General features: G+C 36.5%; 1 protein-coding gene across 1 annotated transcript in view; it reads right to left on the bottom strand.

Moving 5' to 3' along the window:
• Window positions 1–2,283: 2,283 nt before the first annotated feature.
• LOC129227267 (probable chitinase 10) overlaps window positions 2,284–27,396 on the bottom strand; it is a 153,532-nt gene continuing 128,419 nt past the window's right edge. Inside the window, exons 11-18 of the mRNA XM_054861785.1 lie at window positions 26,690–26,875; window positions 23,163–23,346; window positions 21,003–21,225; window positions 18,860–19,046; window positions 15,070–15,255; window positions 13,132–13,328; window positions 9,072–9,337; window positions 2,284–5,028 (exon numbers count right to left, since the gene is read on the bottom strand). Of these exons, the coding sequence (XP_054717760.1) occupies window positions 4,710–5,028; window positions 9,072–9,337; window positions 13,132–13,328; window positions 15,070–15,255; window positions 18,860–19,046; window positions 21,003–21,225; window positions 23,163–23,346; window positions 26,690–26,875 (1,748 nt within the window). The 3' untranslated portion in view covers window positions 2,284–4,709. The remainder of the gene's footprint in view (window positions 5,029–9,071; window positions 9,338–13,131; window positions 13,329–15,069; window positions 15,256–18,859; window positions 19,047–21,002; window positions 21,226–23,162; window positions 23,347–26,689; window positions 26,876–27,396) is intronic.

The raw sequence follows: 27,396 nt of genomic DNA, 5'->3' as shown, positions 1-27,396 counted from the left end.
CAAGTCATCAATTTAAAAAGGGTTTTCCAAACCATTTTTTCACAACACACTTGTTTATTTTCGTCTGTGTAAAGTACAGTGCAATTCAAAATGCTGTATTTCCTTCAGTATAAGTTGTACTTGAATTCTGTCAGGTATATTTGAAACAGGATGCTGCAAAGTTTTGAATAGTAACCACATGAGCGCTCAAAACCTTACTGCGCAGGTGAGCTGGTCACTTCAGTTCTGGCCACTGAGGTCTCCTGATATGACACTCTGTGTTTTTTTCTTGTGGGAGTTCGTGAAAGATGCTGGTTATGTATCACCACTTCCCACAGATTTGAATGACATACGAAACTTCGCAGAGGATCCTAAATTTTGTGATTCGCGGCACTGTTCGAAAAATTAGAATTTTTTCCGGCACCCTACGCCACCTCTTTTATGTACATACACTCATGTTTGTGAAAATTGCAGCAACATGAAGGAATCATTGGAAAGGAATAAAATTTATTGCACATATTAATTATAGTGCTACAAATAAACTATCAAAATTTCAGATCAATGAAATGAAAATAAGAAGCGCAAATTAATATCGAGTATAGCTACCCCGCGCAACTATAAGAGCCTATACACGTGTTGCCATCGAGTCATAGAGGTTCTGAATGTCACGCTGGGAAAGAGCATTCCATATGGCTTCAATCTGGTGCCAAAGTTCATCCGTACCCACTGCTGGACGAGACATATGGGCGAGTCTCCGACCAACGAAATCCCAGAAATGTTCGATGGGGTAACGGGCAGGCCCGGAGAACGGGCAGGCCAAGGAAGTAGCGTCACCTGTCGTGCAGCGAAGAACGCTCGTACGTTACGTGCAACATGTGGACGTGCATTGTCCTGCTGAAACACCGCACCAGGAATGCCCTGAATAAAGGGTAGTTCCTCCCTCGTCACAACGTCCCTGATGTAGCGCTCGCTATTGAGGTTACCCGTAATTCGGAGTAGATGGGATCGCCCTTTTGATATACAATGGAGCCCCAGACCATTACGCTTGGCACTATGCCGATATGACGGCGGATTACACACTCTGGGAGGTGACGTTTCCCTGTGTACCGTCTGACGCGTAGGCGTCCATCGTTATAGTGCAGACTAAATCTGAAGTCATCCGAGAAGACGACCCTGTTTCCAGTCTGCACGCCATTGGGCATGTTGGTGGGCCCATTGAAGCCGGAGGTGACGATGCTTGAGGGTTAAGGGAATCCTTGCATGCAGGGGCCCTGACACAGCAGACGTCAACGAACCGTGGATGCAGCAAGTGGGAGACTATAGCTGTGCTCCAACGATGTGCCAGCGTGCGAGAGGACGCTGTACGATCTGTCACAGCTAAGCGGGTGTAGTGTCGATTGTCCCGTGGCGTCGTGCGATTGCGCGGACCAGTGCCAGTCCTTCGGCAAATTTTATTATCCTCTGCACATCTTTTCCAAATACGCATCACAGCATTGCGCCTCGTGCGGGCACTGATTTCTCTATAGGTAAGTCCATCCTCACGCATGCCAATCATGAGGCTGCTTTCAAACACCGTTACTTGTTCTTATGACGCTCTGCGTTTAGGGCGAGGCACATCGAGTACTAAAGAAACACCTACCATCGGCAAAAGATCATACACAGATTTCGAAAAACCTTTACAGCCCTTTAAATACCGAGTTTATACCGCTGTTCAGAGAGCGTTTCTCGGCCCACACATGCGCAACGTCTCTGTAATTCTAATAATTTGCATATCTTATCATGCTATACATTTCCTGTGAATTTTGATTAATTTGCATAATTCCTTCTTGGTGTTGCAATTTTCACAAACATGAGTGTATATTGATACTGTGGGATTCTTCGTGGTATCTATCACCTCTTACTGTGGTACCACGGCATCCGCTTTGGGAACCGTCGGTCTAGATGCTATCCGAGCAGTCGGAGGGGGGGGGGAGGTGGCATGTTGGACAGTGCAAACTTCCATGTCAATATAATCAATGACATGTAATTTATCGAATTCAAGAACAATGCATTGTGCAGGAAATACAACAATTTGAAATTGTATATATCTTTTTAAATCGCTCTGTACTAGTCCTGTAAAACTATTAATTTATTTCGCTTCAGAAGGTGTAATCACTGATTGATTTGAGGACATGACTTTTTACATGCTGCGTTAATCGACTTTACTGTAAATTTCCACGCTTCTACATGATGCAAGGGCCATAAAGCTGAGAGCCATAAGCAAATGGAATAAAATGAGATCTGAATTTGAAATAAAACAATTTATTTTGACAATGCATACCTGAAACCATTTACAACAAATTGGTTACATTTTTCACAATCAATACAATACATATTAACATAGAAAAGATAACATTTTAAATTAGTGCTTTATGTAATGTATTCGAGTAGAATGTAAATGATGAAGAAGCATATTTAACAAGTGCGCGTGTAAATGGTAAGTTTCAAACAAAAAATTTTATTTACTGTGTTTAAACTTCACAATACGATGGTTAAGTAGATAAAAGCCTGTATTAAGTAGAAAGTTGTTGCAGAAAAAAAAAGTACGTTTTAACAGTTACAACACAGAACGCTGTTAATACAAATAAAAATTATTATTAGATATAGGTTGGTTAAATATCTGCCTCCAGCTTAGTTGGTTAAATATCTACTCCAGACTGATGAGTCCCCATCAGGGATAAAACTGCAGTCTCTGGAAGTTATAACCGGGATGTAGGTATATTGCAAGTAGTTCTGCCTTAGCCTTGGCTTAAGAGTGATAACTTACTGGTTGTTCTAATTTTTAAAGATAATTAGATATATTGTTAAAATGATTTTAATGTCAATGTTGAATACTAGTTTTAAACTGTGTTATTAATTTTCGAAAATGAAATTGCGCTTAAGAATTCACTCACTAGTCGACGTTCCTAGCTCTTTTCAAAATTTAATAATAATCAGTTAACTTTTGCAGCGTTATGTGATTTTCTTTTTCAAATATAAATTGACCCGGAGACATTGTATCGCTTTCGGAATTCTCAGTGAATTTTAGTGGCTTTCCAAAACAAGGAAAGTTGATAGAGTTCGCATTAATATCAATGTGCAGTCGAGTCTCTCTGGAGTGAAACGTTCATGGTGAGCTCATTCATCGTTCCCTCGGTGCTCACTGTAGTTTCAGTGTTCAACTGTATAACGCTTTTTACATCAATCCATAAAACATTCAATTGTGAACTATTTTTCGTAAAAATAATATTTAAACCCATTTATCCTTTTCATGTTCAATAAAAAAAAATATTTAAAACCATGTTTTATAACAAATTATTTCATACAATTTTCCCTATTCTTCTTTTGCATCTGCCATTTGTTGAAAGCAGGAAATGTCCTCTTCTGCATGGCTTCAAGTGGTAGCAATTGTCCAAACGTTTCCATTCAAACGAGTGCTATTATTTTGGCAACTTTTTTCTCTAATCGCAATATCGCAACAAGTCACTAGAATAACGCAAGAGCAACCACTAAAACAGTTCGATGACACATCCCATCATCTGACATCCAGTGGAAGCAATTGCAAGTCATGGCATGGAGTTGATTCACAGCCACGACCCATGAAATTGTTCGTCTAAGGAATTCTAGGCAGAATTCTTAAAACTGCTGCATTGTAAAAAGTCAAGTCACGATAGCTCGACAAATCCTAAAGCAAAGGAAAGAACATTTCTCTTTAAAACCATTGTTTCAATTATGCTTCTTTCAGTTGTTCTTTTCTTTTAACATATGTTCATCAATCAAATTAAAACAGCTACGAAAAGCAGAAATTAAAAGCTCTATTGCTGCCAGGGATAAGCACTATATGCAATTACTATATGTTCCTAGTTTGAAATGACCTAACAGCAAAACCGTGAGAGACAGAAAGGTGAAACAAGTGGTATGTGTCACAAGCAGGTCTGGAATTTCTTACACTACACCGGTTTTCAAAAATAGTTCAATAATTGGACATCAGAGAGCGCTATTGGTAAATATTTTTTAATTGGTATATGAAAGTGTGCTTATTGAGCAGAGGTCAAATCACATTGCAAAGGGTTCGATATGGCTACCCTTTTACAGCAGCAATGTGACCTTCCAATTGCATAATGTTACAGCTGTGAAAGGTGACCATATCGAACCCATTGCAATGGAATTCGACCTGCACATTTTCATGTATCAAAAAGACATTTGACTACAGTGCCCTCTAATGTCCAATTTTTGAATCATTTTTGAAAACATGTGTATAAAAAGTTCCAGACTTATCCGAAAATTCTTGACTTAAATTCCAACATAGCACTTGCTTCACCTCTCAATCTCTCACGATTTCGCTGTTACATCTTTTCAAAGTGGGATACTATTTGAAACACCCTGTTTTTCGCTAATAAATTTTTACTTCTTAATATGATTTTCAGGATTTCCGCCTGAAAGGCGATTCCTCTCCATAATCAGTTGTGAAAGATTGATTTAAACCTGCGTTCAACCATTGCATTCGAAAGTGGCCATCAACAGCAGTATCTTACACCTGGACTGTCAATCACGTATGATGATTATGAAGTTCATGCCAATCACTTTCTTTCACTCGAATGTGAAGAAAAAACAAATTTATCGATCATTTCAAAAAGATGAGCCATACTTCGCTTTAGATTGCCGAGTCTTCACAATGACGTAGTTTGTGCTGACGAACCACAGCCTCCCTTTCATTCGAGTTTCTGGCACTTGTTCCTGTCTCCCTTCATGCACCTTCCGATATCAACCAGATAGATCTGGTTCGCGGGGCAGTTGAGGACCCGCCCCTTCAGTCCCTGGTCGCCGTTGCGGGAGACAGGGGCGCAGACGACGAATTTGCTGCATTCTGAGGGGTGCCTGAAGACGCCCCGTTTGAAGCAGGCCACATCACTGTCTGAGCGGACCTCTACTGAGCGTCCGTCGTCAGCTGCTGACTGGGGACGACTCGTCGTGGTGGTCCGGGGAGGGGAGGAGCCTCTTCTGTTGGTGTCCCCACGGGTACTGCTAGACCTGTTTTGAAATGAATTAGAACATTAACTAATGCATATGAATTGAACTGAAAGTTTTTAATTATTAAAAATATTTGTCTGTTTGAAGCTGTGCATTAAATAAACCGAATAATCATTAAAAAATGCATAAAATATGAAAACTGAATCAACAAAACTGCCGTTGTTGTTACATAATAGGCGATTTCATGTTAATTAACGTATCAATTGCAGTATAAAACATCCTGCAAAACTGCAAATCTGTCGATTAATTTGTGAAAAATTCCGGGAACAATGTTGAAATAATAAACTTTGTCTCAGTAATGGACATATCTAAGGAGATAGGTACTTTCTGAGAAACGACCAATACTGAGTAAAATCAAATATTTAAATATTATTCACGGAAATCTTCAAAGTCTAATTGGATTACATACAGTAGCTCCCAAAAGTCTTCGTACACCTACGACTTTCAATGAAATAGGCCCCAATCCATTGGTTAGAATTAATATTTCGGAATAGGTATTTAATTATTAGATCTATGATCAATTTTTAACAAAACTACACGAAAAGTTTTTAAAAAGTATTAAAACTTAATTTTTAAAAAATCAAAAACCAAAAAGTGCTGGAAATGTTATCTCACAAAAGTCTTCGTACACTTTATAAAATATCTATATCTTATTGAATAATCTAAATTTTTATTAAGTTATTAATTAGTAGAATATCATACAGTATTCATAACACCTTTTAAACGTCTGGGAAATGATTCCATTCTTTTCTTTTTTCTTTTTATTTTCTTTTTTTTCTTTTTTTTTTTGCGTAATTTCTGTGAGTAAGTGTTCAATCACACTTCGAATCTTACTGTTTCTAGCTCTATTTTAGATTTAAAGCCGTATTTTCGTAATTTAGCCTCCAGATATCTCTAAATACGTTACTTTAAGTTCAAATCTGGAGATTGAGGGGGTATTTTCTAAACTTTAGGACAATTTTCGAGGCACTAGTCGCAAACGTTGAAAACCGTGTGCTTCTTATCATTATTTTGATAAAAAACAAAGTTGTTTCCAGTAACCAAATTTTTGGTTAAGAGTTCAAAATTGGTTTTTAAAATATTTAAAGGAGCAGCATGATTCATTATTCAATCAAAAAATTCCAAACTACCAAGTCCTGATGCTGATATGCACCCTCACACTAGAACACTTCTAACGTCCTGATTAACTGATCCAACTAAGTTCTTAAGATTAAGCTCCTAATTTTTTCTTCTACTTACAATTACATAACAATTTAACCAAAAATGTTGAATTAATTTTCATCTGTAAGTAAGACGAGATTCTAAAACGTTTTTAGCTTATTTATCATTGATTTTGCGACGAAAAGCGTAAGCTTTCTGTTTTTCGCACAACCAAGAAATTTCTGCGGGAAGAGGCCCCATTTAATCCAGCTAATCAGAGAACTTGGCAAAAAATTTTAGGTGAAAATTAAACGTAATTTTTTTTTAACTCCGTAGAAACTTTTACAGCACTCAAATGTGTATTTTTCATAATTTTTTTAACTTTAAATCTCCGATCACGTTTTGTCAACTTTGCCGGATGACCTTTTCTTACCTTGTTTTCGGTCCGATTCCTTTCTTTAAAGCATTTTATCACGCACTTTACTATGCAAAAAAATAAATTAACTAATTTAGAGACGTTTCAAACCAATTTATCGCTACTGTGGGAAAAAAATTCAAATTTTGAATGGTGTTTGCGGTTTTTTACGAATACTAGCGATTTTATAGTTATAAGTACAATATTAAGGAATAAATAAACAAAAAATTAAAGCCAAATGACTTATGAGGGTCAACACAATGCAAAAATATTAATAAAACGGCATATGATAATTTTAATCATGAATTTATTCGAAAATATTCGATGTACGATGACTTTTGTGGCGCGTTATTTCTCTGTCTCTTCGTTTTTTGATTCATTTCAAAAAGAAGATCCGTCAATATTTTGAAAAAACCAATGGGTTGTGTTTAGAATGAGATATGAATGATGTGAAAAAATATTGGACTGTAATTCGAATTCAGTTTCGAGTTGTTTTGGTTTTACTAAAAAATTTCAAAGTGTACGAACACTTTTGGGAGCCACTGCAGGAGTCGAGTCCGTGTTCTTCATCCAGTTCATGCAATGAGACAAAAACCTAATATATTTGGAGTCTTTGTAGGGTGGTTTGTGCATTACGTAGGGTGGTTTGATACGTCTGTTACCATAGCATTGTCTATACGTAACAGAGGTAAGGTGGATAGTTAGAAAAACTCTTCTAAATCCATGAGCAATTGTTCCTGAATGAAACGTAATTTATTACGTGTAATTGATTTTTATGCAAATCCCTAACCGTATTATCATTACCCTCCAAGGTCCCCCGTGCCTACCACTATTTCTGGTTCAACCCCTTTTGGATGGGGGAGCGGGCTTGAAGACAGCTCTGTTTTTAGATCCAGACCAGAAGTCGAGTAATCACTGGTCCAGCAATCTCCAGAGGTATTGATTCACTTGGAGGACTTTCTGACCACGACATATTTAACGTGTCCCATTCACCATTAACGAACACGGAGGATCTTCGAGCGGCTGGCATCGAACTGTTGACCTGTAAAACCCTAACAGCATAATATGTCACTACAGTCTTAAGGTCTCGGAGTCACAATGATCATAGACATGAAGTGACAGAATTATGGCGTCGTACAGGAGTCACGCTGTGACAAATATGTGAATTGTGTCCTTTGGTTTTGCTGCCACGTCGTTGCAACAAATCGTGACAGGTCACTTGGTGACATTATGAAGACATCACTTCCACGTCATGACATCGCTACTGATTGACATTCGTACGTTGCTGCGACCAGTGGATGACTTTACAGTAATGTGTTCTGTAACTGTCACACAACTTTCAAACACAGGTCGAATTTTAGCATGTCAGAAGTATTTATTGCTTATAATTGAATATAATATGTTTTGCGTAGAATATTTATTGTAACTTGCAGCGTTTAAAAATTATTAATTATGATTATTACTTTATTCCTAACGATCAATGATTCTTTATGCACATAAAATTATTGTTATAATATGTACTTATAATAATGATGCAATATAATTTTTTTACTTACTTTAATTACAGCTTAAAATAATTACTCATTATTAGTAATAAAGAATGGTCAAATAGCATTATTACATGACGTAATTAAATTATTACGTTAAAATTTTACCACTTACGGTCAAATGAAGGAACATTAAAACGTATTTTGAAGTGCAATTTTAATGAGTATTACACTTTTTACAAGTAAAAAACAACTTAAACCGTCTTTTAAAACATTAAATATGACGAAAAAAGAATCATGGTGAATTCCAGTGATTGCGGCGGCGATGATATCTCTGTCGTCATTTTTCAGAGCATGCACACTTAGTCCCTTTCTCTTCATCTCTGTCATTGACGATTTAAGAACTTGAACGCAATGCTGCTTCACTGACTGCCCACTTAAAGTATCAACCTAACTTCGAAACGTATCATTAAAATTTGCCTCAAATAATGTCATTATTTTTACCTTAAGTATGTTCCAACAGCACCCTTAGTTTAGCATTAGAAATTATTATTCATCTCTGCCGAGAAGAACCCTGACCTTGAGAGAGCTAATTTCTTTTTGTAAAAATTTGTCAGATTAGACATTTTTATTTAGTTGAAGGTAGTTTCCGTTGCGAATACAATTCAATTTAACATAATGAAAAAATTCCCCTTTCACTTATCTCCCTAAGTGAAAAGTCTCAATAGGTTAGGGTTTTCCTCACCAGAGGTTATGAATCAAGAGGACGCTATCCTAAATAATTTTACGCCATAAAAGTATGAAAATATCAAAATAACTTGAAATTTGTTGGGTAGCCATCTAAATTCCAGTGTACCATTGTAGCCATCTAAATTCCAGTGAGGAAGGAGAAGGCAGGTTCATCCAACAATTAACATTCTTTCCAGAATGTTACATTAAAAACGTTTTATAATCAGAAGGTTTAATTACTTTACAATTTCACAAGATTTAATAACACTTACTGTCGTGAAGTTGTTCGGACCGTAGCCTCAGTCGTTAGTTTCTTCTTGAGAATTGGCTTCTTCGTTGTGGTCGTAGTCGTAGTCGTCGTAGTTGTTGTATCGTCTTCGTATTCCTCATATTCATATTCATCCTCATATTCATCTGAAAGCGAACTTTCCGAAGAATTGTCAAACTGATTGTAGGTGGGAAGAGGGTAATCTTCTGGCTCTAAAGGAACAGGTTCACTAGTAGTTGTTGTTGGCTGAGGAGTAGTGGTAGATGTAAGCTAAAAAGACCAAGGAAAAATTAAATATACATGAATGCTTACGTGTCAACTTGAAACTGTGTTTACAAGTCTATGCCACAGCAACAGAAGAATTGGGAGAACATACAAAAACGAGCTGATGTCTGCATCACATGATTTCCTTCTACACCAATTAAAAGTTATTTCCCCATTATTGGTAATTTTAATGTGATTCAATAGTTAACTCTTTTAATATATGATCTTTTAATATTCACTGATCTGAAGCCAGATCAGGTACATAAGTCCATTTGACCGAAATCTCTCCTTCACCAGACCAGGTCTGCTCAGTATGTAATCACGCGGCAAGAGAACACAACAGAGTTAGTGTTCCACGGTGGCCTCCCTTTCATCGCACTTGGCACATCTCGAAAAAGTCTTAATACCATTGTAGAATCTTAGTGATCTAAGGTGACCAGAAGCCAGTCGAGACAAAGCTGTCTCGCCCTGCCGGTCCCTAAAGACCTGAATCGTGGAATAAGTAGCGACACGTCCTCCATCTTGGGGCTAAACGATGCTTTTTTCCTCCGTATACTATGACTATGGTGAAGTAGCGTGTTTTGCTTCTTGATTGTGGTACTTCGTTATTGTGAACTAGTGGTATCCACACGGCTTTGCCCCTAGTATAAAATTAAAAGCTCATTTGGTTCGCCTGTATATTTACAAATAATGGATGATGAATTTCTCGCCAATTTGCTATGTTTATTTACTCCCAAATGTTACGGTTCCACGTTCTTATAACTTGGTAATTTACTTGTCCATCTTATGATAATTTTGCTCGGGAAAATGTTCTTAAAATTGGAATGGAAAAAGAACAAAATCGCTTCGAGATGCTCAACCCTATGCTATACTGTGTCAAATTTCATGAAAATCGGCCGAACGGTCTAGGCGCGCGCTATGCGCGTAACAGACATACAGAGATCCAGAGGCACAGACATCCAGAGATACAGACATCCAGACACACAGACATCTAGAGACACAGACTTTCAGGTTTATTATTAGTAAAGAATAGCATAGACTTTACAAAAAACCACAATCAACAAGTAAAACACGCTACTTCGTTATAGTAGACATAGGAAGAAAAGCGACGTTTAGCCCCAAGATGCTGGACTTGTCGCCACTTAAGTTAAGCTTTAGGGCTTTACCGGTCCCCTTCAGTCTTCAGCTCTACCAAGGATGGGATGGTGGTTGCTTCCAGGAGATGTTAATAAGTGCAGCTCTTCTGGAGAAAATTTCATGGAATAACAAAGGTTGAGCTGAACATTGCGGCAGGGATGATCCCTTCATATGAATTACTAATAATAAAGCTGAAAGTCTCTCTGTCCGGATCTCTCTCTGTCTCTCAGGATCTCTGTCTGTCAGGATCTCTATGACGCGCAAGCGCCTAGACTGTTAGGCCGATTTTCATGAAATTTGGCACAAAGTTAGTTTTTAGCATGGGGCTGTGCACCTTGAAGCGATTTTTTGAAAATTCGATGTGGTTCTTTTTCTATTCCAATTTTAAGAACAAAATTATCATAAGATAGACGAGTAAATTACGAAATTATCTTAACGTGGAACCGTAACATGGGCACGAGCCAATAGGCGAGATACTAAATTATCATAAGGTGGAACCGTAACATTGGTACAAGCCAATTGGCGCGAAAATTCACCATACATTATTTTTTAAATATACAGGCTAACCAAAAGACCTTTTGATTTTTTTAAATTAGAATGTTATTACATTTTCTGGATCCATTTCTCCAAAATCCTTTGTGCCACTGACCTATTAGTGGAGAACTAGCGACTAACATTCCTTAGGTGAAGGGATTTTTTGAATTCTTGAAACATGTACTTCCCCCTAAAACCCATATGATCAGCAGTTAAGCCGTAATTAAATATTTCTATGATGCCGTCGTTGAATCTTAAAATGTTAAAAAGAATCGTTTCGAAACTGCTTGGTAAATGCCACTGCTAAGTCTTCGATTATTCCATTGAACGTCAATTACTTTAAGTGACTAAAATTTTAACTATAATGGATTTAACAGATATTTTCAGTAACAGATAGCTCATTCGATAAAATCTTGAGGCCTACATGCCTTAACTTTATACAGATTTAATATTAGTTACAGTGGGAGTTAATTTATGTATGTAAGATTTCGTTGCTGATTTACTTTAAAACATTGATAACCTCACCGCAATACCACCTTTCAAGTTTCATTTAATTTTTGATGTAATGAAAAAATGGACCCATAACTTTTTTTTTCTTTCTCCCTTTTTATACAACTATATTTTATTTTCTATAGAGAATGTTTTTTTGTTATTAGTATATGAAGTTACTGAGAAAGCTGAGCCTGAGAAAACAATAATACTCGATTCAAGGCAGACTTCCATTTTATGAGCACCACAAGGGTGAAAGTTCGAGTTCCCAAATAAGACGTGCAAACAAACATTTCGATATTTTTCAAATCTAGACCACATTGTAAAAAACATTCCAAAACGTAACTGGTAATTTCCTGGAAACATTTCGGAGTTTCACAGGTTTTTCAGCAATTTTATATCAAAATTAAGTATTTTCTTTAAAAAGTTTCCCGAATTACTCCCAGTTGCTCGAATGCAGACTTCTCACAGTTGGGAAAATTATTTTTAGCTACCAGTTTAAAGATTAACTGAACGTATTTATTAAGTGTGAAAGGCTTAATAGCGGTTACGACTAATCTAGATTGATTAAGCTCCCAATGCGAGTTAATAAGTTTCCTGACTAAGCTTCCAATGCGAGCGAATAAGTTTATGAATTTTGCAAGAATCACAGGAGAGTGAGATGCGTGGTGCTTGCAATTCTGTCATAGTGCTGGTTCTAGTTACAATAATGCTTTTGGAGCTTTCTTGGCGATTCCAAACAGCGACAAGTTGCTACTTAAAACCTATTAAAGTTTTCTCTGAAGGTTCCAGAAACATGACTGGCTTTAACCGGAATGATTTCTCTATTATTTAGGAAGATTTCAGGAAGGTTACTGACTTTTAGTGGAAAACGTTCCTGTTTTTTGCAAGGTATATGATACTGGCAGAAATTGGACGCATCAACCCATTCTTTTCCAAAAACGTTTCTGAATCGTTTTTACAGTGCAGGATCCTAAGAACTCCTAATCTATAGTGCTGGCCAAATTATTAGACTAAGACTGTTTTAAAAGCAAATTCTTTATTGATTACATAACTATAGACACATTAACGTACAGTGAAATAATTATGTAATATTTAGTATGCATTACCTTGTTCTTGATGAGCATTTTAAGTCTTTTTGGCATACTTTTCACAAGGTTTACACCATTTCTCAACTTTTTTAAAAAGGAGGTAAAAAATTGTTTATACTCACTATTATATATACTCACATACACATACTCACTAATTACATAAAACCAACTTTAAATATAACAGAACACACTAATAAAAAGAACTAGTGAACTGTTTAAGCTCATTGAGGTTATATTCCTGGTAGGCAGATAAGCAAAGAACATAAGCAAAGCAGACAATGCTGCCACCTGCAAACATTAAATTATGCTAAAATAACGTAATAATCAGTGTACAGTATGTACTGTACTTTAACAGTAAAATATTGTATTAGTACAAATAGTGTACAAAAAGCAAAAAAACTCTTTAGTCTAACAATTTGGCCAGCACTGTAGTGTTCCCAAAGGTATTGATCAATTTGAGAACTTAGATGACATTGTTATCATGGCAGAAGTAACATACGCTTGTTTCCATTAACGTACACGGGCAGGAAGCTTAATGGAAGTGATTACCTCTGGTGTCGTCGGTCGCCTCCTGACGGTGACGTAGTTCCTGTCCGCTTCGGGGATAGCATTAGGTCTCCTTGCCACCAGTCGCACCCCTTGTCCGACCCTCTGTTCTTCTGCAGTTCGGTCAACGTTGTAAATAGGACGACGGCGCACTGCGACTAGGTTATCGTTGTTGGCACCTACTCCAGGCATGGGATTTGCTGAAAAGAATATAAAACATTGGTAATGGTCATTACTGATTTCTGAAGTCACATAGACTTCAGCGAGGTTCAACTGGAGCAGCTGAAGATAAATCCTTGAATTGTAGAATTAGAAGCGACATGTCAACCATCTGGGGTCTAAACGATGCTTTCTTCCTATGTCTGCTATGGTGAAGTAGCGTGTTGTTCTTGTTGATCTTGGTTCCTTAATAACTCCATGTTTATCCGCAATCAAGAAACAAAACACGCTACTTCATTATAGAAGATATTGGCAGAAAACGCATTTAGCCCCAAGATGGTGGACGTGTCGCTACTTAAGCTACGATCTAGGGCTTAAGCTGAAGTAAGCTTATCCGAAAGGTTGCTTGGACTCTATGGGTGTACCGATTTAACGTTTTTCACAATTATGGTAGTAAAAATTTACCCCTACGTTAAAAATGTTGGCCCTAATTGGAAGAACGAAGTTTTCTGCGTTTGATATTTATTTGAAACTTCCAAATTATATACAGTAAGAGCCATAATCTTGTTAAGTAAATTTTAAATGCAATTCTAAGCCTTTATATCCGTGATTGGTAGCGATTTCATAGTCGGAAGATAAGGAGAAAAAGCTCAATGATTTAAAATTTTTACCTGCTGTCAGTTCATATTTGTTAACAAATGTTTGTTCCTACCCGCGAAATTCATCTTAATATGAGGTCGGCTCTCTGGGACATGTTTTGTTTTTTTAATTTTTAATTTAATATTAGTTTTTGTTATTGATTTGGGGTTTCTGTTATTCTTTAATTTTTGTTTTTCTCGGCATCCTTTAAAAAAAGTGAGACTAAATTTTCTATTTACTGTTTGTAAAGTGTACCCGGCTCTGTATTTCGTCAGTCGGAGAAGTTTGGTGGAATTGGTCAGCGCTGCATTTATGCTGAAATAAAATGGGAAAAATTATTTCTAGCCTGTCCAGAAGCAGCTTTACACTCTTACTCCTGTATCCTACATCTACCGAGTAAGCTAGAAATAATTTTTCACATTCGATCTAAGCTTTGATGCAGCGCTGACCCATTCCACCGAACTTCTCCGACCGCCGAAATACAGAGCCGGGAACACCTTTACAAACAGTAAATAGAGAATTTAGTCTCACTTTTTTTAAAGAATGCCGAGAAAAACAAAAATTGAAGAATAACAGAAACCCTAAATCAATAACAAAAACTAATATTAAATTAAAAATTAAAAAAACAAAACATGTCCCAGAGAGCCGACCTCATATTAGGAATGGGTCAGCGCTGCATTTATGCTGAAATAAAATGGGAAAAATTATTTCTGGCCTGTCCAGTAGCAGCTTTACACTCTTACTCCTGTATCCTACATCTACCGAGTAAGCTAGAAATAATTTTTCACATTCCATCTAAGCTTTGATGCAGCGCTGACCCATTCCTTCCAACTCTCCCTCAATTTTACCGGAGATTTCTTTAAAGTGTAAATCATAGTCTTGATTATATTTTTGCCGCAGTTGACATTTTTTGAAGAAACTGCCATCATTCTGACGGAAATACCTTCCGTAACAAATTTTACACTTGGATAGTTGGATTGAGTAAAAAAAAAAAAAAAAAAAAAAAATGAGATCCGTATCCGTAGATCTTGATACTAATGATCCGGATCCGTATCCGCGGATCTATTTTTTTAACGATCCGGCACATCACTACGACCGAATGTTTCGCCGCCTAAACCAAAATCAGAAAGTAATATCTTTTACCTCTGGTAGCAAGCAATGTGGATCCAGAGAGTCGTTTGTCATCTCGACCCACTGCCCTTCCTGTCGTTCTAGGTTCTTCCATGGTCGGTTGCTGGGGCTCATCTTCCTCAGCAGGGGCGCGAGTTCCGGGGCGGACTCTGACTAGCATGCGCCGGCGACCTGCTGTGTCGACGACGGTGTTAGTACCTACAAACAAATGGAATTAGCACCGTGACACACTGTTGAAACACTCTCCATCAATGGGTGATTTGGTGAAGTATTTTTCAACACAGTATGCGCAGTTGAATGTGGCGGCAAAACGGAATAAACACTGTGATACACCAATGAAACATCATCCTTAAAAGGAATGACTTTAATGGGGTACTATTCCCTGAGTATACCCATGGATATCGCAACATTGTCCTCAAAATGAAAGACTTCCGCATTCATCAAATATGTCCATTGTTGACTGAGGCAAAATGAAATCAATTCTGTGACAAAATAATGACTTCGAGGAGTTATTTTGCACTGAGTATACGCGTATATAATTGACTGAGTCAAAATAACAGGCAAGAAGAAAAAACAGTTGAGTTCAAAAAAGGAATGAATTTAAATTATGTTTTCCACTATCACGTGTATGTGTGTGTGCAGGCGTGTGTGTAAGCGTGTAGGAGTGTATGTATGTGTGTGTGTAGGTGGGTCGTGTGTGCGTGTAGGCGTGTGCAGGCGTGTGTGTGTATATGCAGGCATCTGTGTGTGTGTAGGACATGGGCGCAAGTGGAGACGGTGCTCACTGGAGGAGCAGCATTGGGAGGGGACGGTCGACGTGGAGTCCTTCCAAAAATAAAAAAACGGACGCCTAAAACGGTCAAGTACAATAAGCAATGCATGAGAGCTTAAAAAATGTTTTTCTCTTTTATTTAATCTTTTTGGTGGAATGTAAAAACATAAAGTAAACCGATCAATAAATGAACACTTAAGCCCAATTTCATGTCCAAAAATTAGCCTCCTTCACATGAGACTTTTGCGCTTCGCAAATCTCCGTTCAAACTAAAAAACAAAAGGTTATAAAATTCAGCAGTCCCTTAGCAGTATACCCAGAAAGTAAACAATCGTGTTTCGGGTAGTGCGTTCTGGGTAAAACCCATATTTACTCCGTTGGAAGTTATTTATTCCGTATTACTTAGTTGGAAGCAGGAGGAAGAAATGTCCATTTTTACCCAAGAAATAACCAGAATGCGGTTTAAAGCAAGTTTATTCCGGGATAGAAAAGGTTTACGTGACGAGGCAATTCATAGCATTGTAAAAAATGTAGCATTGTTACAGTAAAATCATTTTAAATGATGTAGTATTTACTTTTTAAAAATTGGCAGACATTTTATAGTTCAGCATCAGTTTTTTGGGGGGGGGGGGGGGGGGGGGGGAGGGGAGGATGAAATAAAAAAAAAGGTGCCCCGACGCAGTAAATGAACACCCCTACGAGCGGATAAACACACTGTTTTCAAGTTGTCTTCTTTCTGGAAATGTGTAGGAGGAAGTTACTTCTGCCAATTCATCTTTAAAAAATGTTTCAAAATCTTATTTTTTCAAAAACATTGCGAGCTGTTCATTCATCGGGGAGGGGGGGGGAGTACATTTACCGTCTTCCGTTTTTTTTTCTATTTGAATCTATTTTAAATATTTGTGTAATTTAAAATACACATCTAAATTGAAAAAGTATTAGTACAGAAATGGGGAACTATATTAGTGGTTGTCCACAAGTATGTAATGAAAGCAATTTCTTCTAAATTAAACTGTGAGAATGAGCGTTAGTTTAAGTTCCATAAAGATCAGTTTAAGGAATGAAGTTATTTTGTGTCTTTAAACTTTGATCTGACGAATTTCATTAGAATAAACTGCTGTTGTCGCATAATGGTTGCTTTGGAAATAGGTGATCACAGAATCAATTAAAAAAAAAAGTTGCTGTTGTCAAAAATTCTTTTTGTAATAGAGATACTGGACTAAGAGGTATGATTGCCATGCGTTTGTTAAAAATAACCGTATAATTAAGGTAAAGTTTAGAGATAACTTTAAAAGAGTATGCCAAGTCGCCTCTTATATCGCACTGGAAGCTGGCTAACATTACACCGCTCTTCAAGAAAGGATCTAAAGGGAGTGCGGGAAATTATAGACCTGTGAGTCTAACTTCGGTGGTTTGCAAAATTTTTGGAACATTGATAAAAATTAAGATAGTAAATTTTCTAGAGACTAATAATCTATTGACTAGTTTTCAGTACGGTTTCAGGAAAGGCAAATCTTGTGCAACTAATTTATTACATTTCTATGACAAAGTTACCATGGCTTTGGACCATAAGAAGCCTGTAGATGTTGTTTACATTGATTTTCAAAAAGCTTTCGATAAGGTACCGCATGTTGCTCTACTTAGCAAATTAGCTGATATAGGAATAGGAGGGAAAACTTTCATTTGGGTAAAAAACTGGCTGACTGGAAGGAAACTAAGGGTAGTTGTAAGGGGAAATTATTTTAATTGGAGTGAGGTTTTAAGCGGGGTTCCTAAAGGATCAGTTTTAGGGGCTGTTTTGTTTATTGTTTTTATGAACGATATTCACAAAAATATTTCTGGGAACATGAATTGTTTTGCTGATGATGTCAAAGTTATGGGGCTGTAGAAAATGAAGAACAAACAAATCAGCTGCAAGAGGATCTAGATCATATTACGCAGTGGACTGATAAATGGGGTATGGCTGTTAATGTTGGGAAATGTCAAGAGCTACATTTAGGGCATGGAAATAAGTGTACAAGTTATTATTTGCAAGGTTTAGTCATTAATCAGGCAGACAAAGTTACTGATCTGGGGGTCTTAATAAGTCAGGATTTAAAGTTTAGCCAACAGTGCAGCATTGCTAGTAACAAAGCCAATAAGATGCTTCGGTTTATCAATAGATCTATTTCAAACAACTCTAAAGTTCTTCTGCCCTTATATAGAAGTTTGGTAAGACCTCATTTGGAGTATGCTGTTCAGTTTTGGTCTCCTTATCTTAAGAAAGATATTAATGTATTGGAAAGGTTTCAAAGGCGGGCTACAAGGCTAAAAAATGGACTTTCTCACTTAGACTATGATTCCAGGCTTAGAAGGCTAAAAATGTACAATTTTGAGCAAAGAAGAAAACGAGGGGACATGATTCAGTTGTTTAAATTTATTAAAATGAAAGATGTTACGGGGCTGAAGTTTAGCACTGAAAACAGGACAAGGGGTCATTGTTTTAAGCTATTTAAATCTGAGGCTAACATGGATATTAGGAAAAATTATTATTTTAGCAGGGTAGGGGAACCTTGGAACAGCTTACCGGAAGAGGTGGTAATGAGCAAGGGAGTAGATAGTTTTAAGAGGGCCATTGATCTTCACTGGGGATTGTAAATTGACTAGGACCAGTCTAGGTGGGCCCAGAGCCTGTTGCTGGTCGTCACTTTTGTATTTGTATTTGTATTTGTATATGATCGTACGAATATGTTTATAGATTTTCTGTTCAAAGTACTTTAAGAAAGCATGATTCCACAATGCAATATTTTCCAAAAATATAAAAACTAGATTCTGATTTCATACACTTCTGCTTTCTAAGTGATGAAAGACATTGTTATTATTCCAGACACTTTCACTAATGTTCCGTTGTTAAATGAACATCTGAAAGCTTAGCAAGAAAACTCCTTATGATGTATATTTGTCCAGTTTCTATATGAAGGAAATGTATAAGATAATATATTACTAGCACGCTTCCTAAAATGCAGGACTTCATAACAGATAGATATTTACCTGTAGTTTGAGGTGCTCCGTTTTGAACCCTGACTACGCGTCCAACTTGGACTCTGATGGGGGTCTTGTAGGGGCCCTTTTGTGTTGTCGTTGTTGGCAAAGGGGCAGATGTAGGGGAAAGCCTAAGAGGAGCTTCATAAGCAGGAACCTCGGGTGTAAGATGTGTTTCTTCGTCAACGTACACAACCTATTAATAATTATGGTAATGAGCAGACATAGGGAAGTAATGATTAAAAAAATTAAATTTAATTTATGCAAAAAATTACAACATTGACAATGATAACTGTTTTTAACAGCCGGATGAGTGATACTCTGAAATTTATTATTATTTTATTTATTGTGCGTTTTCTAAGAGAAGGCACTTGACTTCTCCCTCGTCACGTGGTATCCGATGATTCTATTTCGCTGTTTTCGGCACAAGGTATATTCGGATCACAGCATTTTGTTGTAAAAGCAGCAGTTTTTAAAATGCAAGAGTAACTAAAATGACAACTGACAAGTGAAGCAAGTGATGTAAAAGATACATTTTGCACTTTAAAATGCACGCCCAAGTTAAGAATGTCTGTTTTTGACTTTAAAAGCGCGTGTATTGCTTACCAATCCCCCCTGCGAAAAATGGAACTCTGCGTTCGAGGAGATGTGGCGAAGTGCCTTCTAGTGAAAAACGGACAATACCTTACGGAATGAACATTTTTCGTTTACACGCTAGTGCGTCTGCATTGCTGAAAGCTTACCTAAACTTTGTTTAAATTTTCAAGCATTATAGTAGAACACTGATTATACCTAAACATTGTTTTGATCAAACTACTTTGAAATTAAAAAAAAAAAAATTGAATGACTGGACTAGGGCAACTTTAGGAGTGTTTCTGATTTATTTAAAATGGTTTAAAGTTGCAATAGGAAAGGTGTATGTTTCAATGAAATTTTGAACTAAGTAGATTGCAAAAATATTGTACGTGAACAATTTTCCTCCACAACATCATCCAGTTTAGGACATATCTCAGCTAGAATTCTGTTTTCTTCGCTTTGATTCAACCTCCTTCACAGAAAACCTTATTTTTTTTTTATACATTGGGGAAATGTTTTTGATTTTGCATGTTCAGCCGTGCAAAAAGGGGAAGGATGTAATGTTCGGATAATTGGACAGTTCGATTACCTAAGATTCGAATAATCTGCTGTGGACATGTAATTTTTTTTAAATGTCATCATTACTAAAAAACAGTAAAAAAATTTTAGCCGTTTCTTCGAGATGAAAATAGCAAGAAGAAATGGCATAAAAACAAAAAGCCTTTTTCGTTTCTATACTAAATTCTGATTAATGGTTGCTTTTCGTAGTCGAAAACTGACTAAAAATCTTTATACGGCACTTACAATTTGAATTTTTTTAAAACTAAAAATCGAGGAGGAAAATTTTCAGAAAATTAATTTATTATTAATACATTTTCATTCAAGTATTTTCATATTTATTCTCTCTCTTTTTTTAAAACAAATTATTGGCAATTTTAAATTCATAATTCCATATCATAACTTCGTGGTTTTACTATTTACTGCAAAGCAGAATATCAAGTATATTATCATTTTAAGCTTGAGTGTTAAAACATGAAAAAACAATAAATACAGAAGAGACATTTTAATAAACAGTAATTTGTGGATGTATATGATAGTTTTACGAAATACTTCATGCATGTTTTGCTAGCTAAATATCTGCTTAAGGGTTCAAAACTTCATGGTTAGTCTGTTTTTTTTTTTCTTTTTTTTTTCCCCGTTATTAAGAAGCTAGAGAACTTGTGTCTTAACTTTTACTTCTGTGTTTTGTATTGTGTATTTGTGTTTTAAGCATGGGTAGTTGTGTTTGAGCTTGCTGTATTGGAAACTAACAAAATGTTTTGTTAGTCGAATATACAGGGTGTTCCAAAAATGAATGATACATTTGAAAAATCAATAAAAACTAAACAATAAAAATAAAGACAAAATTACTTGATTATCTCATTAAGTGGATATAAAGCTGTGAAATCCCGAAACGTTCTGCGGAAATAATCAGTAACGTTTCGGATTTTTTTTTACAGTGTAGCAAGGATGGACACTAAATTAAAGATTCAAAAAGTCGAGACAGCCAAAAGGCAGTATCTGAATCAAACCAAACCTCTGGCTGGACGTTGGCTACCCTAGAAGGTGTATTATACTGGAATGAGAAAGGCTCTTCAACCACCTCTACGCTCTCAGGAACAGTACGTCCTACCACTTCGTCCTCCGTAACTTTGCCAGGGAGTTCAAAGTCGTATGGATCTATGGATGGTTGGGGTTGTCGAGCAGGCGATTCGATCGCATGTGGGTAACTTGGACGAGAATATGTGTCTTCTCTTGTCCTAAATAGAAACGAAATTTAGAACATATTTAACAGCAAAGACTTATGATTTAATAATAAGGTAATGACAATGTTTGTAAAACAGAAAAAAAACTTTTGTAAAACAGTATGAATAGCAGAGACTATTTTATTTTTAATATTAACGCAGTTTTCAGCTGTTTCGACTTCACCACCAAGGACAAAGAAATACTCCAAAAAAAAAAAAAAAAAAATCTTCTTTTTTAATTATTCTTCTTTCGGCATTGTCCAGTTTAGATCACATTTTCCCTTTACAGAAGTAGGAGGTCTTTTGGATCCGTTTCTGTACAATAAATAACGTAAGAACATTCAGAGATTTTATGTGGTCTTTTAATTCAAAAAAAAAAAAAAAAAAATCACACACATGACTTCCTTTTACTCCAATTTAATGTCATTTTCTCATTATTGGCAGTTTTAATGTGATTCAATAGTTTGCTCTCTAAATATCACCAACAGTGGCCAAATTGAAACCAGATTTTAAAAAAAAAATCGCGAAATTTGTCGCCAAGTTGGTGAAAAAACTTGGCGACCAAAAGATTGGCAATATATCGCCAAGTGTCTGCCAAATGATAACATCACCTGAGTTTACATCGAAATTAACAATGATTTCCCCCAAAAAGTAGCAAAAGTCCCTTTTAGAAACACCCGAATGCAACCAAAAGCGGAGATGCACAACTAGACTCCACTAGGAGTCTACGTACCAAATTTCAACTTTCTAGGACATTCCGTTCTTGAGTTCTACATACATACGCACGTACGCACATACGCACATACATACGTACATACAGACGTCACGAGAAAACTCGTTGTAATTAACTCAGAAATCGTCAAAATGGTTATTTCGCATGTCTATACGTTCTTAGGCACTTATCCACGTGTGGTCGATTCGAAAACAAAACTCAATATTCATTCGGGGGTGAGCAAAACGGAAATTAAGGTCGTTTTGTGAGTGAAATTTTTTTCGCGAATACAATACTTCCTTTTTTGGTTAAAGGAAGTAAAAAAAGTTATTTTTTCCATCTTCGGATTCTTAGGTTCCAAATTAATTGCTATTCTCACACTTCAGTTTCACCTGTAACCTCCTCTTTATGCAGCCAAGCAGTTTTCCAAATGCTATAAACCGTGCCTACTGTTAACCAGCAAAACGATAGCCATTGCTCTTCGAAAGAGAAAATAATTTTACTTTTTTGCGGATAAAGGTAGAAAAACTGAAAACAATTATGTACTAAGTTTTTATTTAGTCGTCATCTTTGACGACTCAAGATTCATAGGGTATGTGAATTCACTCAGGAAGAATTTTTAAAAGAATTCACAAAAAAAAAAAAAAGCGTAGGAGCCACAGAGGCCTCTTCAGCCTTTTAGGTATGGAAATTACATGTTGTCTAGTGTAAAGTCATGTAATGGCAAGTTTTCAGAGATTAATTGTACTTGTGCAGTTTGGCAGCTCCATTGTTACTTAGTTCAGTGGGTTAAGGCAAAACTCGACAAAAAAAGTGGAGGCTTGGAGGTATTGAATTTTAGCTCCAACTTGCATACATTCTACTAAACTTTTTTTGACCGCTTTCTCTTAGGATGTCAGTTTGGTAGCGTCAAGAACGTGTATGGAGAGTTCTTGCTTCGAAGAATGCTGAATGGAACCAGCTTGGGAATGGAATGTTGATCAAAAATGTGGAAAAGAAAATCGCAATAGAAATTTACTTTAATCTTGCTATTCTATCGTGTTGTTAAATTTTATTTATAGGTCGATACATAAAAAAAAAGACGGATACGATAACCTTCTGTAATTTTTTGAAAATTCTTCATACGGTGACGATTTGTAATTAATTACTGTCAGAAGTACCAAATTTTCTATTTCAAAAACAAATCACACACATACGCATGTTCATTGCAGGCAGAATTGCGTTTTGGTTGTCCTCTTACCTTTTGGGCTGAACATACCGGGGAGCCGTCTCTTGTGTCCTGACGCTGGACGCCTGTTCTTGAGCTCCCAGAAGACTTTGGAGTCGTTCAACCCCTCCGATGGCTTGCAAGAGTCGCAGAAGTTCTGCTACATTTTCAGCAGAATCTGGAGTGGACCGTGTTGTGCTTGGTTCATCTTCTTCTTCTGAAACAAAATTCATTTCAGTAATTGCGCAAAAATAGGTAATACATTTTGCCAGTGAAAAAGAAAATAAAATCGTAAATGAAGACATTGTGTATGTTTTATTACGGCAACTACAAAGGTACTATTGCATGTCAAGTCACTTTTCGTTATAAAATCATCGTTCTTGATTTCATTTATAACAATATATTGAAATTAGTGTGCGTCTGTTTGTCTGTGTAATCCTATCTCTTATGTCCTTTATTCTTTCCAGGTTTTGATAGAGACACCATTGGATTCGGGTTATCAGATGAATGGATTCTGCCTTACCACATTCTTTTAGGATTTTAAGTGCAGGATAAATTAATCTAAATTTGTGCCATTGAAATTTTTATCCGAAATGTCATCTGGGACTGCTACAGCATTGCAAAACAATTCTGAAAAATCACTTGTTATTTCAGTAGAACGTTTCAGGATTCATAGGTTTCCATCGATTTCCCCACAAAACCTCAAGCATCTTTGCAAAAAAGGTTACTGAATTGCCAGAAGTTGCATGAATGCAGACTTTTCACTGTTGTGCAAAATATTTTTAGCTTAAGTTTAAAGATTGACTGAGTGTTTATTAAGTGTATCGGCTTCAATTCGAGCACGGCCCATCTATGTTGTCTTAGCGCCCAATGTGAGCGGATATGTGATTGGATAGCTTCAGCTATACAAGGCAAGAATTTCAGGCTAGCTGTATACTTGGTTCGTGCTTGTAATCCTCTCTCAACTTAGGCTATGGTTGATCTGGAATCCCTTTAGAGAACAGGCCGATCTATCCCACAATTTGAATCCAGTCCTGTTTCGAGTATTTGGTAATAAGTTATTACAGTTGCTGGTTGAAAAGCCGTAAAATAAGTAATGATAAGTTGAGTAAAACGTTCCTATAGGTAAATCTTGAAGAAACATTTTTTCTCAAATTAAATAACAGTTTATCAGGAGATGTTTCCTGTAATGGAACTCAGTTTTATGCTGCACTTGGTTTTAAATATGAATTAAAACATCTTCTTTTTATTAAGACAAAAAAAATAATCAAAATCTTTTTAAACAATACATCTATTGCTTGGCAACCAGTTTTCTGAAATTGCCGCCTTTTGAGCGGTCTTAGGTGAATCTTACGCATCTGGAGCTTCCTTGGTAAACCGGGAAGGTTTTAATCAATAACAATAAACCTACCTTATTTTTCTCGAAGGTTCCCGAGACATGAATGGCTTGAATAGGGGAGATTTCCCAATCCTTCAGAAAGTTTCAAGGATACTTTCAGAAAGGTTACTGACTCTTAGTGGAAAACGTTCTTTGTTCTTACAAGATATGTTACTGGCAAAAATTGACCACATCATCTGCCTATTATTTTCCAGGAACGTTTCTGTATCGTTTTTACAGTGGGGATATCATTTGGTTTCATGCTACACACTGTAAAAAATTTCCGAAACGTTACTGAGTATTTCCGGGTAACGTTTCGGGATTTCAATGGTTTTTACCCACTTCCTGGAAAAATCAAGTATCATTGTCAAAAAGGTTCCTGAATTGCTACACGTTTCCCGAAAGCAGACTTCTCACTGTTTTAAAAAATATTTTTAGCTCCCAGTTTAAAGATTAACAGAGCGTATTTATAAAGTGTATCGGCATTAGCTCAGTTACGGTCTGTCCATGCTGGTTAAGCTCCCTAAGGGAGCGAATAAGTATGGACTACGTTGCTTTGCAAGAATTGCAAGCTAGTAAAATACTCGTTTCTTACTTGCAAATCTTGCTTAGCTTTGGCCATGTTTGCAATACTGCTTATGGAACCTCAGGAAGGATCCAAGCTGTTATATTATACCTACCTAAGTTTACCACTATAGTATAATACAAGGCTCTTTTCTTAAAATTTTGTCGAAAGCATTTCGGAACTGATGTGATATACCCCACCCTTGGCGACTTTTTCCTGTTGGCGCCAAGAAAGCGTCGCCAAGAAAACGATGTATGACGACATATGTTATACATCGTTCTTAGCGATGCTTTTTTAGCGCCAACAGGGAAAAATCAGATAAAAAAACATGATCAAAGCACTTCAGAACACAATATATATAAAAACAACATAAAAGCACAACAAAAAACATCACGAATATATGCTTCAAAAATGCATAGGGCCGGGGTTTTTTGTAAACATATTAAAATACAATGAAATAAATTATTGTATTAATTACAAGTCGAAATTAATGCATTAATTTTTTTTTCATCATTTCTCCGGGATACGAGCCCTCGGTCTCATAGTACTTTCGTAATGAGACCGAGGCAGGGCCGGCGAGCCGACCCTGCCTCGGTCTCATTACGAAAGTACTATGAGACCTCTGGCTCGCCAGGACCTCGCTCCGCTCAGTTCGTTATCCCTCCGACTGTTAATATACATTACAGTCGGAGTATGGTCACAATTATGTATATTTATGTATATTATGCATATTTATGTGTATGTACACCCAAGGGTGGCTCCTTCCGTTCAGTGTACAATAATGACACAGTTTTAAGTGTGAAATATGCACCATTATTGTGCAGATTTATTAATAAAATTCAGCATTTTTAAGAGTACAACCGAAAGAACTTTCAATTGTTAACATAAAATTCAGTACCTAAAGGAGGCACGTTAATGTCTAAATAATTCGTGGCATCGATAAGAATTAACTTTTAGAACAAAATAACCGTACTATTTCTGTAAAATTAATTTACATACAGTAAAAATAAAGTTAAAAACTACAAGAACCCCTCAAGGATTTGTAAAAACAAAGAATTTTGGAAGTGAGAGGTTTTTTTGAATTCTAAAATAAAGAACTTACCTTTTTATATGGTATAAATATTCACACTCAGTCTAAAACAATACACCATATGACAATGGCACGTTACAGATACACACCACGTTGGAGTTAACTTTTAATTAACCTTCAAGTTTGAAGAAACTGGCATTTTCTAATGTTTTTACTTCAAAACACAACTACTGAATTTAAACTAACACAAAATAAGCATTCCTGTAAGGTATATTGCACGAAACAACACCACGTATCTCTCCTGCGTGAAACCCAAACAACCCAAGTAAACAAGTTTAAACAGATCTGTAAGATTGCCTTCGGGTTGCTAAACACAGGTTAGTTTGGCCAGGGATGCTATGCATAAAAAATTATCGCCTCATTGGCGAGAAAAATATTTTAATTTTGTGCAAAAAAATCGAATGTCGCCAAATGGGGGGTATATCACATCTGTACCAGCATTTCAATAAAAAGACCAAAAAGTCGATAGTCTGAAATGATGTTAAAACATTTATCTCGCATTAGCAAGAAAATAATATTTTCCCCACCTGGTTCTTCTGTGGTCGTTGTTGGAGGCTCAGTCGTTGTGGTAGTTGTAGTAGTGGTGGTCGTCGTGCTCTTCGCTCTCGGTTTTGGTGCTCTAGCGGTAGGTTTCGATACTCCTGCTGATCCAACGGGACATACCACATTTTCCGGGTAATCACATGATTCAGATCCGGAATTAAAATGCAATCCTAAAACATAAATAATTTTAATTCAGATATACATGTGTTTTTATTGGCAGTTGACATTTAGCAGAAGACTTAAATTTGTCAGCTATTTTTCTTCCTCTACATTTTTTTTTCATTGGAAAGTTAAAGCTTCAAAATTTATATAAATAATGAAAACTATAGTTTTTTACTTAGAGAAAACTCATCCCCTTGTTCCATTACTTTGTGTATCATCAACTGGCCAATAATTACGAATGCAGTAAGACTGAATCGTAATACGAGGCAATAACATGAAGCGTTGAATATTATAAACCCGAGGTTACCGAAATGACTGCTGCAGCACCCTATGGCGCCGTAGGGAGAGGCTAGAGCATAGTGGTTCAAAAATACATGTAAAAAAAAAACTTTCTCCTAGATAACAGAACACCCCTCAATATTTTTAGACTTGTGAATAGTAATAAACTGAAAGAATTTCAGCTTCCTATTTCAACTGAAAGAGGATACTCAACCCCCTCCCCCAAACTTCATCAGCATGTGAAGGAGGG

This window comes from Uloborus diversus, chromosome 8 (genome assembly GCF_026930045.1).
Source record: "Uloborus diversus isolate 005 chromosome 8, Udiv.v.3.1, whole genome shotgun sequence".
Taxonomy (NCBI): domain Eukaryota; kingdom Metazoa; phylum Arthropoda; class Arachnida; order Araneae; family Uloboridae; genus Uloborus; species Uloborus diversus.
This window is presented reverse-complemented; position numbering and strand designations above follow the sequence as displayed.